The sequence below is a fragment of the Odontesthes bonariensis genome, chromosome 21 (assembly GCF_027942865.1).
Source record: "Odontesthes bonariensis isolate fOdoBon6 chromosome 21, fOdoBon6.hap1, whole genome shotgun sequence".
Classification (NCBI taxonomy): Eukaryota; Metazoa; Chordata; class Actinopteri; order Atheriniformes; family Atherinopsidae; genus Odontesthes; species Odontesthes bonariensis.
In genome coordinates this window covers 23906167-23919231 of record NC_134526.1, presented here as the reverse complement: position 1 = coordinate 23919231, position 13065 = coordinate 23906167, and the positions used below count along the sequence as shown (strand labels likewise).

Genomic DNA, 13065 nt, shown 5'->3' with positions numbered 1-13065 from the left:
CTTATGTCATTGATTTGTTGTGTGGTGCTGATAGTCTGATCAAGAAAGCCCATCAATCCAAATGATAGTTTATTAACAACATAAAGATATCTTTGGGGCTATAATGTCAGTAAAACACAAAAGCAGTGGAATGAGCTAGAAAAAGAACAGGCAGCTGACTCAATACGGTTTGAACTTCCTCTGTGCCCTCAGTAGTGCTATTCTCTGTTTATCCTCCTCAAACTTTTTCCTCAGCTCTGCGATATCTGGAAGAAAGAAAGGGGGCAAAATAGACTCGAGCACCATAAAAACGTTCTGTACACAGGTTCTGTTTGCAGTTATTCTGATAATATGGCGACATATTTAGGATATTTAATTATGAGTAACTCACTTTCTTTCTGTGTGTTCCTGTGCTGCCAGGTGTAGAAGTTCATGAGCTCCTTCCTCTTCTTCTTCCTGATCTCTTTCTGTAGAGTTCTCTGGTTGGCGGCCTCACTGCGAGGACGGGCCTTGGCACCCTTGTGCCCTCTTGAGACTTTCACCCAGCCCTCTTCCTCTTGCTGCTGCTCCGTCTCCTGCTTTTGCCGCTCTGCTTCCTGTGGCAAAGAGAACAAACGCGGGCGTAAGTCACCGAAATTTGTTGGGCGCGCCCGCCTCCTAATGAAGTGCAGCAGAGCTCTCACCTCTTCTTTACGCTTGTCGTAGCCCTGCATAAAAGTGTCGACTATTTGTTGCAGTTTCTCCGGGTGGATAAAGGACTCCGTGTACTGCTGGATCCATTCTGCCAAAGATGGATGCAAAGTGGCATGTGTCATACAGCTTATTTGCCTTGTGTTTGAATGTCTGATCAACAAGGTGTTTGACCACATTTAAAATCAGAAATAATTTCAAAGAGTTGAGGCAAAGAAATAAGGAAGTGGAATGTGAAATAAAGCATCACTCACTCTGTACTCCTGTTGCGACTGGACGCTGCTCTGAGCAGACCACTAGAGGAACATCATGTGGGTGCGATTTAACCGCTGGCAAGCTTGAGGAATTTTGGAAAACAATGTACCCGACTTTGAAACCCTGGAGGAGACAGCAGAGCTAACACAATTACCTGGACTATACTGGACATAAGTAAAAGCAAAATGATCAGCAATGCAGGTAGGGGAACCTGTTTTTCAGCTGGTCTGAAGAACCTCGACAGTCTAGGTCCAGACTCCTGAGAGGAACCCGGGTGGTGTCTCAACTCAACTGACTCAACGCTGCCAAACTGGGAGAATAAATCTTTGACAACACCCTGAAACACAAACGGCGAATGGAATGACCATACAATCTACAACAGCAAAAACAGACTGGTGAATTTACCCAGGCCCTGCTGTAAGCTATGGACTCGGTGATGGGAAAGAGGGCACACCTCTGAACAGTACGGGGGGATGTTGAGTACAAATAAAGTCCGGTCCAGCGGTCTGCGCGAACCCTTCTCTGCACGTACTTTGTGTTCTTTTACGTACATGGAGTGCTGTGCAACACTGTCGGAGCTAAACTGTAAAGAGAGAACTGCGAAGACAAACGAGAGAAAAACCAACACATCAGTATCTGCCGTGTGAATACCGTCAACACCGATTTAAACGGCAAGAAACACTTTTGTCCCACATAAAAGCAAATATAGCAACAAGCTGGATAAATATATTCTCAATTTAATAAATAAATACCTGTAAATCCTCCAGGAATGATGCAAGGCTGGCAACTGGCGTGTTCCTTTTTGGACGGCGCCATTTTGGTGTCACCCTTTAAACCGGAAGTACAACTCTTAATTTGGACACGTGACTGAAAATATAGAAGCAAAAGTGGCAGTGATGTGCCAACAAGCTGTCAACTACTTGTAAAATAAAAAAAAAAAGAAACTGAAGAACATTCCTATTCATCATTGCCCGTGTTCCTACGTTCTTGACAGAATTCCTCAACTTAAAGTACATATTTTAACTTAGAGTTTACTATACATATAGTATTTTAGGTGTTTAATTGCAAAGATGTATTATTCATAAGTTAAAATACAAACACTGGGGTGACCGAGCCTTTTCCGTCGCTGCCCCCAGGCTCTGGAATAAGCTCCTCGTTGAGCTGCGTCTTATTTCTGACCTGGGCCTCTTCAAATCTAGACTAAAAACCTACTTATTTAAGATTGCTTTTAATACCCAGAAGTATGATGCCACTTTTCTTATTCGATTTTGTTGTATTTTATTGCTTTCATTGTTTTTACTTATTATTCTCTTTATTTATTACCTACTGTAAAGCACTTTGGTACATTGTAATGATTGTTTGTAAAGCGCTGTATAAATAAAATACTTTTACATAAGATCTGGCAATCTAAATGAGCCAATATGGTGCTTCAGAAACTTAACGTTTTTTTTTTTTGGAAAGCCCAACTGTTATGTCTACTGAATATGAATGTTTAGATAAATTGTCCACCATTACATAAAAAAAAAGTCACAGACACAATCTACAAAGCTAGGTATTTAATGGCCACATTTCAGACAGTTCTGACTAATTCCGACTCCTCTTGACTGACAAATCAATTAAGCAAAGTAAAGTAATTTACAGTTCAACATAAATTGAATGTAATGTGTACTACAATGAAGGATGCACACATGGCTCCAAAACTATAAAACCACAGAAAAATCAAACGGAAACAGAGCACTGGATGCCACAGGAACCGTAAAACCAAGAAAACACCATGGTACTGTTGTTTTTTTTCCTGCCCCCCCCCCACATCAACTTTCAGTTACTTTAGCATACAAGACATCATTTTGGATTGAACTTGACTCCTGAAGACAATAGAACTGTTCTGCCCAATCTGACATATGATTCTAACAGAGTAACAATGTAATAACAAAAGTAAACATACTTGATGGATGTATGGTCTTAAATGTTATGCATGTGAAACAATAACAATGTAACTTTGTTATAAATTAGTCTGTCAATTAACTTTGTCCTTTTTTCTTTTCTTTTTCTAAACTCCTGTCACCCCCCTTTTTTTTGGAGTTGGAGATACTGCAGCATGGAGAAAAAACATAAAAGTAAAAAAAAAAAATAATAATAATGTTGTTTTTTTTTTTGGAATCCCCACTCACCAAACTGATAAAACATCACATGACGGGTGAGATTTGATACCACGGAACCAAAACAACAAAGTAGGCCGTTTATAAATTGTACATTTCCAAAAGTCATGTCTATGAAATGTGTAAAAATCAGTTGGATGAAATCACGCGGGCTGACTGCCATCAGTGTGAAGTTCACAGTTACTGAGTGAACACCGAGAATGCAATTATATGAACAGGGAATTTCATTTCACACATGAGCTATATCTTTATGCGAAAGGCGGTGGTCTGTGAGTTCGGGGCCTCGGTGGTGGAGGTGGACTGTGCGGTGGACTTGAACAGAGCTTTGAGGATGGTCTGGGGGTCCACCTCAGGAGTGGGCTGGGAAGAGGCTCGCTGACCAGCGGCACGAGACAAGGAGGGTGGCAGGCCGTCTTTCTTTGTGCTGCCACCGATGCCCGGAGTGTCACTGAGTCTCCTGTGGGAGCCCCGAAGCAAAAGGGTTGTCGGCAATCTTTCAGACCACAATGGGATAACACAAATGGTTCGACCTAAACATTCAATAAAGTCCACAACTTCTATGTTTTTTCCTTAAAAAGGTGACAGTTGCAAAAAGAGTTTAACTCCTGGATTAGCGGATAATGCAAGTTGCACTGCGAGGCTAAATATAATAATTTATGTGCAAATATAAAGGAAAAAATGTCACTAATAAATAAATGTGTAAATTGAGCAACTGCCTGTAAACACAATCAATTAAAGAGTTAAATTTAAAGAAGGTATGAAGCTTTGAGCCGACTTACAGTAGAATGGGCTGATCAGAAGTGATGACGTTTCCCTGAATATGAAGGTTACACTTCATGGGTTGGCCTGGGAGTGGACACCAAGGAAAAAAACAAGGACAAATGAAAAACAGTAATTCTATATTGATTTATAAATTGAGTATCCTTCAGTTTAACATAAACACAAACAGCAATGTATTTAACCAGAAAACATGTCCTTGCTTCAGTGGTTAGTAAGCTGAATGCAAAACACAAGCTAATGCCAAAAATTCCCTGAGAGTGGGTGCATCTTCGCCAATGTCGCTCACCGTCCAAGCAGCGATTGTTGTACTTCCTGTATGCGCTCACAGCGTCGTCTTTGCGAACAAACACCACTTCAGCGACGCCCACCTTCACCAGTCGTGCTCGCTTCAAGGCACCGCACACACAGAACAGTTCCTGTGGACAAAACGGGCAGAGCATCCACACACCGAGTCATCGCTGCACCGAGCAAATCACTAAATAAACACAAAAAAAGGGTTGGAGGCAAACAGCATGATTTGCTTACCACTATGTCTTCCTCTGTGACCCGGGGATGCAGGTTGTTCACTGTTATTTTAGTCCCCTCCAATGGGCTGAAAGCAGGCTACACAAGAAACACAACAGCTCCAAATTAGCAAGAAATTTAAATTAAAACTTATGTAACAGTGTGTTCTGCTTAAGGTTAACATGCATAATGATTTAAGCCTGGCATTTTACTTTTTTGTGTCATTTAAGGGCACATTTTATGGCCCTTTCCTTTCAAGGAAAGGTTTAGCGATTGAGCTCATCCCATCAGCACACACCTGGAGTAAACTATCGGTTGCTTTTGACTACACCCTCTGAGGGATCATTTCAAATTCAAATAATGCAGACCAAAGAGCACAAACAATTATTTTTGGAATTAACTTTCATGCCAAATTATGTCAAGGTTACAAAAGCTGGGATGTTATCAGGGCTGGGAAATGAAAGCTTGTATGTCAGGACGTGATCAGGATGAGCTGCATTTGTCATAGTTTTTCAGACGAGTTGTGATGATATCACAACAGAAAAAGAAAATACGGAAAAGAGACGCAAATTTGTGATTTTAGGTGCATTAGAACACAGTTTATGCAAGGAAAGAGGGTAGGACAGACAGAGGCAAATAGATGCAAAAGGCTGAACAGGAGCCAACTTAGTTTCACTCAAGCACAAAATGTGACGTGAAAACAGAGCGACTGATCTGAGTAAGTAACAAGACAAAAAAAAAATAAAAAATTCTTTACATTTATTATTACTTTATTCTATTATTATTATATATATATATATATATATATATATATATATATATATATATATATATATATATAGGTTACAAAAGCTGGGATGTTATCAGGGCTGGGAAATGTGTATATATATATATATATATATATATATATATATAAAAAAATTTTTTGTCTTGTTCTTATGGCACCAAATAGACCAGGCCAAATTCCTTGTGATGTACAATTACTTGGCAATAAAACCTTTTCTGATTCTGATTTCAGTATACATTTAAAAACATTTTAACCGCTTTACTTGTCATCAAACAGGGATATTTCATTCTTGCCACAGCAACCGGTCTTTGGTTAGTTTTTGTGTTAATATGCAATTGTGGTGCTTTGGCAAATATGCCAACTAACAGTAGCACAGTAAAACTGTTAACAAGTAAGGCTACATAAGCACGAACGCAGATATTTTTTTAAAAAGGGGGTTATAAAAAACATTCCGTCCATATGGATTTTTTTTTTTTAAATAACCCAACCACACTGTAAAACAACTTTGATGCCCGTGTTTGCTCTTGCAAACGAAAAATGAAAAAGCTCTGTGCTTTACTTGCAGCTCAAATATTTCATAGTTAGCAGTCACTTTGCAATTACTCCCCCACAAGAACAGTAGCCAAGGAAGGGGTGAGACTCAGACAGTTTTAAGATGGTTACTTTTTTGTTACCATCTCAGAAGTAGAAATTTGGGGGGGAGAATCCCTGCTGAGTTGTGAAATGGAGGTGGTTTTTTTTTTTTTTTTTTTTTTTTTTTTAAATGGGAGCTGGAAACAGGTCAATAACGCCAGACTTCACAGGTTTTGTTTTACACCTAAAAGTTCATGAGAAACATTTAAAAATAAATAAATAAATAAATCCTACTACACTATCAAAATGCTCTCTGGTCAGACAAAGCTGTCTTGTGATGTTCATGAAGAGGTCAACCCGTTCAGGTTCTCACTCTGAACACAATCCAGTGGTTCCTTCATCTCACAAAATACTGGACACATAACAGATGTAAATCTCCTTGTATTGCATCTAATTTAAGTTGTAAACATTAAATACTGCAAAAAATGACTTGCTCCTTTTAACTTGGAGGTAAATTACTACTTACAAGCAAAGATTTACTAGCCTAGCAAGCCAGACCCGTACAGCAAAAAGCTGTACAGGGGTCTAGTGACGCTGGATAGCAGTGTGGGGGGGATAAACGGTTGTCTGTCAAGTTCAGGCATGAAAATGGGTCAGGGGTTAAAAAGGTGAGAAGAGCGCGCGCGCGGCCCAGGGGGCGGGGTATGACAAGCTTTGTTCACCAACACTGTTTCACAACCGGCACTGCCACCTTCCCTTGCAACTGCTGCCTGATTAGATCTGGGCCCTGAGTTGCCTGGCTCGGCCCTGCTTGTTCTGGGATCAAACTATGCAAACTATGTGTTGAAACAATAGTTTCCAGCTTCTTTTTGTGGATGTCGGTCTGCACATGAGCCATCAAGGCACGGCTGCCCTTATTGGCATAGTTGATCTCCTTCTGGCAGAGGACACACCTGGCCAGTCCCGGTTTGTTTATTTTATGGAAAACATCCCCTATATGTTGAAGGACACCTCCTGCCCCTTCACGCAAACCTTTCCCTCAAGTTTGACCCAAGCCCATCTCCAGCTGCACTTGATCCCTGAGTCTATCTGCTTCACAGCTGCAGCATCCTCCTCTGTTAATACACTCATCCTGCAAGAATATTTTGTGTTAGTTCAAATGGAACATCAGTATTAACTGTAAACAGGGCTTGAAATTAACTTTTTTCACCACCACCCAAAATGACAAGAAGATATTAATGTTACTAGCCAAACACAAAATGGCTAGTACGTTTTCTTTTCTACCAGCCACACTAAGCTTAAATTTACCACCATTGGGCCAGTGTTAAAACAAGAGCTGGTTTCTGTAACATGGTTACCCAGATGTCAGAACAGTAATTGGTCGTAAGTAAATGTCACTCTTAATTTAGATTAGTTGTGTGGTGTCATAACACTAGCACTTTTGAGAGCAAATAGAATGGCCAATCACTGTTTCTCACATTTGGGTAGAACCCTGGTGTGTAATTTAGAGCGAGACGGGCGGTGTTCGCTATTTTTAGGCGGCTTGAAACCATTACATTTCAATGAATCAATAAATAACATTACTGGCGACCAGTGTTTCTATTACGTAGCGTTAAAAACAAGCTTGACACTAACTGTATTAACAATCAGGGCCGTAGCCAGGATTTTGGAATAGGCGAGGTCCTCTATATCTATCTATCTATATATATATATATATATATATATATATATATATATATATATATATTTTAAATTATATAGTTTTTAATATATAGCAGTGTTGCACATTGAGGCTAGTAGCAAAATAAACCATTATAATGTAACAAGAACCCATAGCTAAAAAGAACCTGAATACTTCCCAATGCAAGCCTATACAAATGTTTGGTACAAGCAAAGGCCATTTGGCCAGGCATAGAGTAAGGCTAACTAACCAATATAAAAAATAGAGTTAAATATAGATGGATAGATGCATATTGTAGGCTATAGCTGTTGCTAAACAACCTATAAAGATTTATGGGCAATATTGAATTCATTACTAAATTGGATGTGAAAAATAGTCTCCAGCCTACATAAATGTGCATTGCTATAACAAGGTGCTGTCTTTCAAAAGCGCACCTATGCTTCTCTATTCACGAACCATGCATGACACCGATATAACAATTATATCATTCTAAAGAGCTCGAGTTGAGCTTTCCTTCAGTATCGCCGCTGCACTGCAGAGTGGCCGAGGAAATCGTTCGTCAAATTCGTCTAATTTTTCTATTACTGATTACTGGTATGCAGCTACTATGTTGACGGTGCTTTTTTCCCCGAATACGGAGCGCACACACGTGTTATACACACCGTTGGAAAGGGCAGAAACAGACCTTTCAAATGGTACCACGCACTCACACATTCACGAAAGTGATGTCATCACAAACGTCAATTGAAATGTGTATGCGAAAACCGAGATTAAAAAAAAAAAATTAAAAAAAAAAAATCCCTGAAAATTACCGAGGTCTAGAGCTGGGCGATATGACGATATATATCGTGAGGACGATAGAAACATGTCTATCGTGACCTTTCTCCTCTATTTTTTCTATCGTGATAAACTTTTTTTTCATCATTGTGCTCTCCTTGCAGTGCGTATGCTAGTGCACAGCTAGACAGCCAGCTAACAATTAAAAGTCCTTCAATAAACCACAAGGCTTGACTTTTCCTGTATTTTAATGAAGTCCTCTTGTCTTCTTTCTCATTTGTTTTTTGTAAACTGAAAATAATTACAGACAGAAACACAACTGTTAAACATTATACAAGAAAAGCGTTGTATAACTAAGTTTCGATTAGCAACCGAGATCAATGAAAATGAAACGAGTTAGCATCTACTGAAAACTAGCAGAATACATTTCGCTACCATAACAAATTAAGTCTCCATAGCAGTACTTACAAGATAAATATTCTCCAAGGCAAAAGCGTCGGAAACACGTCAACAATTTGTTTTAGCTGTCTGCTTTGCTCCTGTTTGCTCAACGAAGCTCAACTGCACGTCGCAGCACCACAGACATAGCTATATTAAAAACAGAGCGCTCACACCTTTGCGGTTTCTATAACCAAAAAAGGGAGCACTCACTCTGACGAGGTTTGACATAACCAAGGACCATAAACAGATCGAATTGACAACATATTGGATAGGCGTATTGATGAACGGATATAGAGAGGCTCACGGACTTTTGGAAGTTTGAAGGAAGGGTACCGGTAAGTCAGTCATGTTTACTTAATAATAGCACCGCCGAGTGCATGGTGTTCAATGATTCTACACTGCTTTGGTACTGATAACAAATCAAGTTGTTTACTGTCACGGGTATTTTAGCACACATGTGCTGGTTGTGAGTCGTGGCCGATGGACTGAAGCTAGCCTAGCCTTCTAGTAGCCGTGCAGAGTAGAACTACCAGGGAGGTTCTAGTGCTATGGCTATTTGCAGACCGGCTTTTAGAGTACCAAGAACTACTGTTTCCTCTGTTAGTTGTACTGACAGCGCAACCTGTCCTGACTGTCATCGCGAAAAACAGTAGGGTAAAGCCTGATCTGTTGGATAAATATCTGCACGCGTCTTTGTTTTTCTTTTGTTTTTTTTAAGTGCTTGTGGTGACCAAAGCGCTGAACACTGAGCAGACGCACGTCAGTGTGAGAGAGAGAGATCTGCAGTTTTTGTTAAAGCAATGCAACGAGACACAGCAGACGCAGCAAAATGGACTCCATCCTCAAAGTTGTGAATGTCGAGTAAAAGAGCATGTATTCACAAAGCTGTTTGTTTACTCTTATGGCCCCGAGTTAAGCTGTGTTGTTCCCGGTTCAGGGTTGCGACTCCCACATTGGAAAACGAGATGACTGGTTAAAATAGGCGATGGCGGATTTTTTTCGTCCCTGTCCGTTAAAATAAAGGACTATGAAAAAGTCTAATGCAACCTCTGTTGTGGTATATCGTGATATGTATCGCTATCAGGATATAAAGTAATCCATATCGTGATATACCTTTTTTCCCATATCGCCCAGCCCTACCGAGGTCCAGACCTCGCTTTCCTCATAGCTGGCTACGGCCTTAACAATATCGAGCGAACAGGAGCTAATCATTTCTACCGGAGCTTTAGCTAGCTCTCACGGTGTTCAAGACAAGTTGTAGCGAACAGTGACTTAGCCCATGTCAAGAGAGCTCCTCAGTTGAAAAAAACCAAAAAAACAATCTCGGCTTTCTAACTATCAAAAAACGCCCAAATCAAGTCTGCTGTTTTTTAAAACCATCCAGCGTGAACAAGGAATTTCTCCATTCAACACCACTGAGCTTAGTTTCCATATGACTCGTCTCGCAAAAGCAGGCTAGCAGATAACAACTAGTATTTATCATCTGCAGCCGTCATGAGCCAGATAACGTGTTGCGCCCCCCCCCACTTGTGTAAATCTACACGATTTACACAAGTCACCTATTTTGGGACCAAAACGGCGAATTTCGCCGAAAGGTGAGGGATTATCATGCCTGCAAGTTGCCTCTGCACTCAACGCCACGCAATAGGATGGCGCAACAACCAATCAGAGCGATGAAGAAGGATTACGTAGTCAGCGCGACGGACCAACGGAGCAAGCGGGTAAATTAACCGTACTCCGAAAACGTTCTTTAAAAAAAAAAAAAAAAAAACTTAAGTGCAGTTATCTGTTCGTCTCGCAAAGAAAACTGTATATCTAAATTTTCTAGTCGCTGCCAAAGCCAAATCGAAAGACTGTTCGCTGGGCGCAGCCATTGTTTACCTCCCTCTGGAACTACACACTAAAACGTCGCACCTCTGTCGTCACTTCGTAGCCCGGCCTCCGACCCCGCTCCTCAAGATTTGATTGGCTCGATTAAGGTTTCGATTTGCAGCCTCGCAAAACGACCACAAGTGACTAGACTAGCCCCGGAGCAAATACATTTTGCGGCCGCTAGGGGCGTCTAGATTTCTAGGCTAAAGATTTACAGCCTCATCAACTGTAATCACCTAAGATGGGGAAAGGCTACAGCTGACAAAGGTCTGGAAGGAGTCCATAAAGAGTTGCATAGGTGAAGGGAATTACCTGAGGGGGAGCGGGGGCTGACGTGCTGGTTTCTGCTGTGCTCTGCTGAAGAGTCCTGGAGACCGGCTGTGACGCTGCAGCTGAGGAACGGGCTGCAGTCATGCTGGTGTTGGGCCGGGTGGGAGCCACAGGGACAGGAGGACGGGGGGCTGTGTAGGCATCATTTTTAACCACCTTGGTGATCGGGGCTGACATGGAGAACGTGGAGCCCACTGTACCAGACTGTATGAAATAAATAATAAAATTTAATGTGGGAACGAGCACAATATTGCAATACCTACAAGTATATGTTTGTACAAGTACCCGCGTTTGTAGCATGCTGTTGCTGGTTGTGATCTTTATTTGTTTGCTGGGGATTCCATCAAGCTCATTTAAGACAGGCTGGAAGAGACAAAATAACATGTTTAGCTGCATGTTTTACAACCTGAAACAGTAATAAATGGAAATGGTATTCTGTTATGTTATACATAGGAAAACAGCTCGACCTGTGCAGCTGCACGTATTCCACTCGACATCCCTACTGGACGTTGCTGTAAAGAGAAGGACTATTTATTAGCAAGCCAGTTTGTGTACCTTTACAGTTCAACATGTCTACACATGTGCAAGCTATATCACTGACATTACACCAAAGGAACTATTTTCAACCTCACCTGTATGGTCTTAGTGATTTTTAAAGGTGGTGCAGCAGCTGCATGAGTTTGTGTTCCTCCAATGCTCCTCTTGAGGCTCAGTCTATCTCGAGCATCCATCATTCTGACATTATTGCTCAGTTGTGGCGCCGTGCTACCCCTTGAACCCAGTCCATGTAAATTAGGGGCAAACTGCCTAGTGTTCAATCCAGCAAGGTTATGGCTGGTATGTATCTGTATCTGCGGCACCAATGTTTTGCTCTGGAGCTGGCTTGTTATTGCTGCCTTTAGTGTGCTCTGTGCAGGGGAACTTATCTGACTCTGCCCCTGTTTGCGTGAATTGATCATCTGTCGAGCATCCTGCACCGCTCCTGCTCCACCCCTGCCACGAATTTTGAAACGAGCATCTTTCTGAACCAGTTTTTCTCTTGCATCTTTCACTTGAAAACCTAAGGAGAGATAATATCAAAGTTTCAGACAAAGATAACTTTACAGCCCGAAACACAAAACACCGATCAGTTAGATTTGGAAGGCATACTGAACACCCTCACCTGTTCCTCCACCAAGTCGCTGTCTTACATCAATATTCCCAATTTTTTGTCTGGCATCAAAATTTTTGCCATCTCCCCCAGTACCCCGTCCAAACACTGGCCTAAGGAAGAGAGACATTTCAATAGATTCAACAGCACTTCTATAACATGAGTACAGTTATTCAGACAGTTTTTTTTTCTTTTTGACTTTTGTTGATTCCTTTCCCTTCTCTTAAATGCCAAATAAATTTTAAATTATTTTGCAATTTTATAATGTGAAAGCGACACAAAATATAAATCAACAAACATGAGTTTCTGCATTTACTTAAAAGCACCGCCTTAAACAAATATGTTCCTTCCAGAAGCGGGGGCAGAAACCTACTTTAATGCTAACATAAATATTAGCTTTGTTACTAGCTAAATCGAACGAATTAAGCTACAAACAAAGCACTGAACAAACTGGTTGTATTGTTTTAGGCATGAAAGTTATCTTAATCGCTACAAGTTAGTAAAACATGTGGTTGTATAGTTAAATTGTATTTTCGTAATTTCTAAATGAACGATTTAAAGAGTTAAGGCCTACAGATAATGGCTGCTTCTTAGCCTAGCGTTTGGAGTGGTATCGCTGCAAGCTCTAATAAGCTACCATTAGCTTACAGTGCCCAACTAGCTATCAACAGCTCTCATTCCACGCTATACTTTCAAATGTTTTACTAAAAGCTGCTACATTTATCATAAGTACACATCCACGTGTTTAGTAACCGCTGAAGTACCGTTTAGCTGGAGCTTTGAGGTTAATACCGCGCCGTCGTATGACTTCATCCAAAGAAACGTCTGCCATTTTCTCTCACACTTTCAAACGACGCATGCGCTCTGATGACTTTGAGTAGGACTATGGAAACTGATTTGGGTCAAAAAGAAAAGTGTCTGCCGGGAAATTGAATAGATTTTTTTTTTATTATTAATTATTCTTTAAATAGGGGGTAACAATATCGAAAATGACTAACAATACGATCTTTAGTACATTGAAATATATTAACAACTCAAGGACTGCCCTGTTAGAAATAATATTGAAAAAATGCACATTATATCGAGC

At 40.7% G+C, this 13065-nt stretch overlaps 2 protein-coding genes across 2 annotated transcripts; both read right to left on the bottom strand.

Moving 5' to 3' along the window:
* Positions 1-52: 52 nt before the first annotated feature.
* rrp7a (ribosomal RNA processing 7 homolog A) lies at positions 53-1757 on the bottom strand. The gene is made up of 7 exons (XM_075454484.1): positions 1677-1757; positions 1379-1521; positions 1136-1261; positions 924-1047; positions 663-760; positions 371-575; positions 53-245 (listed from the first exon to the last, which is right to left on the bottom strand). Exons 1-7 carry the CDS (start codon positions 1738-1740, stop codon positions 160-162), a joined length of 846 nt encoding a protein of 281 aa, XP_075310599.1. The 5' UTR covers positions 1741-1757; the 3' UTR covers positions 53-159.
* Positions 1758-2465: 708 nt separating this feature from the next.
* Positions 2466-12841, bottom strand: poldip3 (polymerase (DNA-directed), delta interacting protein 3). The gene is made up of 10 exons (XM_075453821.1): positions 12743-12841; positions 11991-12091; positions 11461-11888; positions 11296-11340; positions 11114-11191; positions 10811-11032; positions 4389-4466; positions 4150-4279; positions 3863-3929; positions 2466-3540 (listed from the first exon to the last, which is right to left on the bottom strand). Exons 1-10 carry the CDS (start codon positions 12808-12810, stop codon positions 3324-3326), a joined length of 1434 nt encoding a protein of 477 aa, XP_075309936.1. The 5' UTR covers positions 12811-12841; the 3' UTR covers positions 2466-3323.
* Positions 12842-13065: the final 224 nt, after the last annotated feature.

Excerpts from the sequence above, each read along its gene's own strand:
- rrp7a (XM_075454484.1), bottom strand. The coding sequence starts at position 1,740 with ATGGCGCCGTCCAAAAAGGAACACGCCAGTTGCCAGCCTTGCATCATT. Across the intron at positions 1,522-1,676 it reads CATTCCTGGAGGATTTACAG|TTCTCTCTTTACAGTTTAGC; the intron begins GTATTTATTTAT and ends TTGTCTTCGCAG. Across the intron at positions 1,262-1,378 it reads TCCCCCCGTACTGTTCAGAG|GGTGTTGTCAAAGATTTATT; the intron begins GTGTGCCCTCTT and ends TTTGTGTTTCAG.
- poldip3 (XM_075453821.1), bottom strand. The coding sequence starts at position 12,810 with ATGGCAGACGTTTCTTTGGATGAAGTCATACGACGGCGCGGTATTAAC. Across the intron at positions 11,192-11,295 it reads GAATACGTGCAGCTGCACAG|CCTGTCTTAAATGAGCTTGA; the intron begins GTCGAGCTGTTT and ends TGTCTCTTCCAG. Across the intron at positions 11,033-11,113 it reads ACAGCATGCTACAAACGCGG|TCTGGTACAGTGGGCTCCAC; the intron begins GTACTTGTACAA and ends TATTTCATACAG.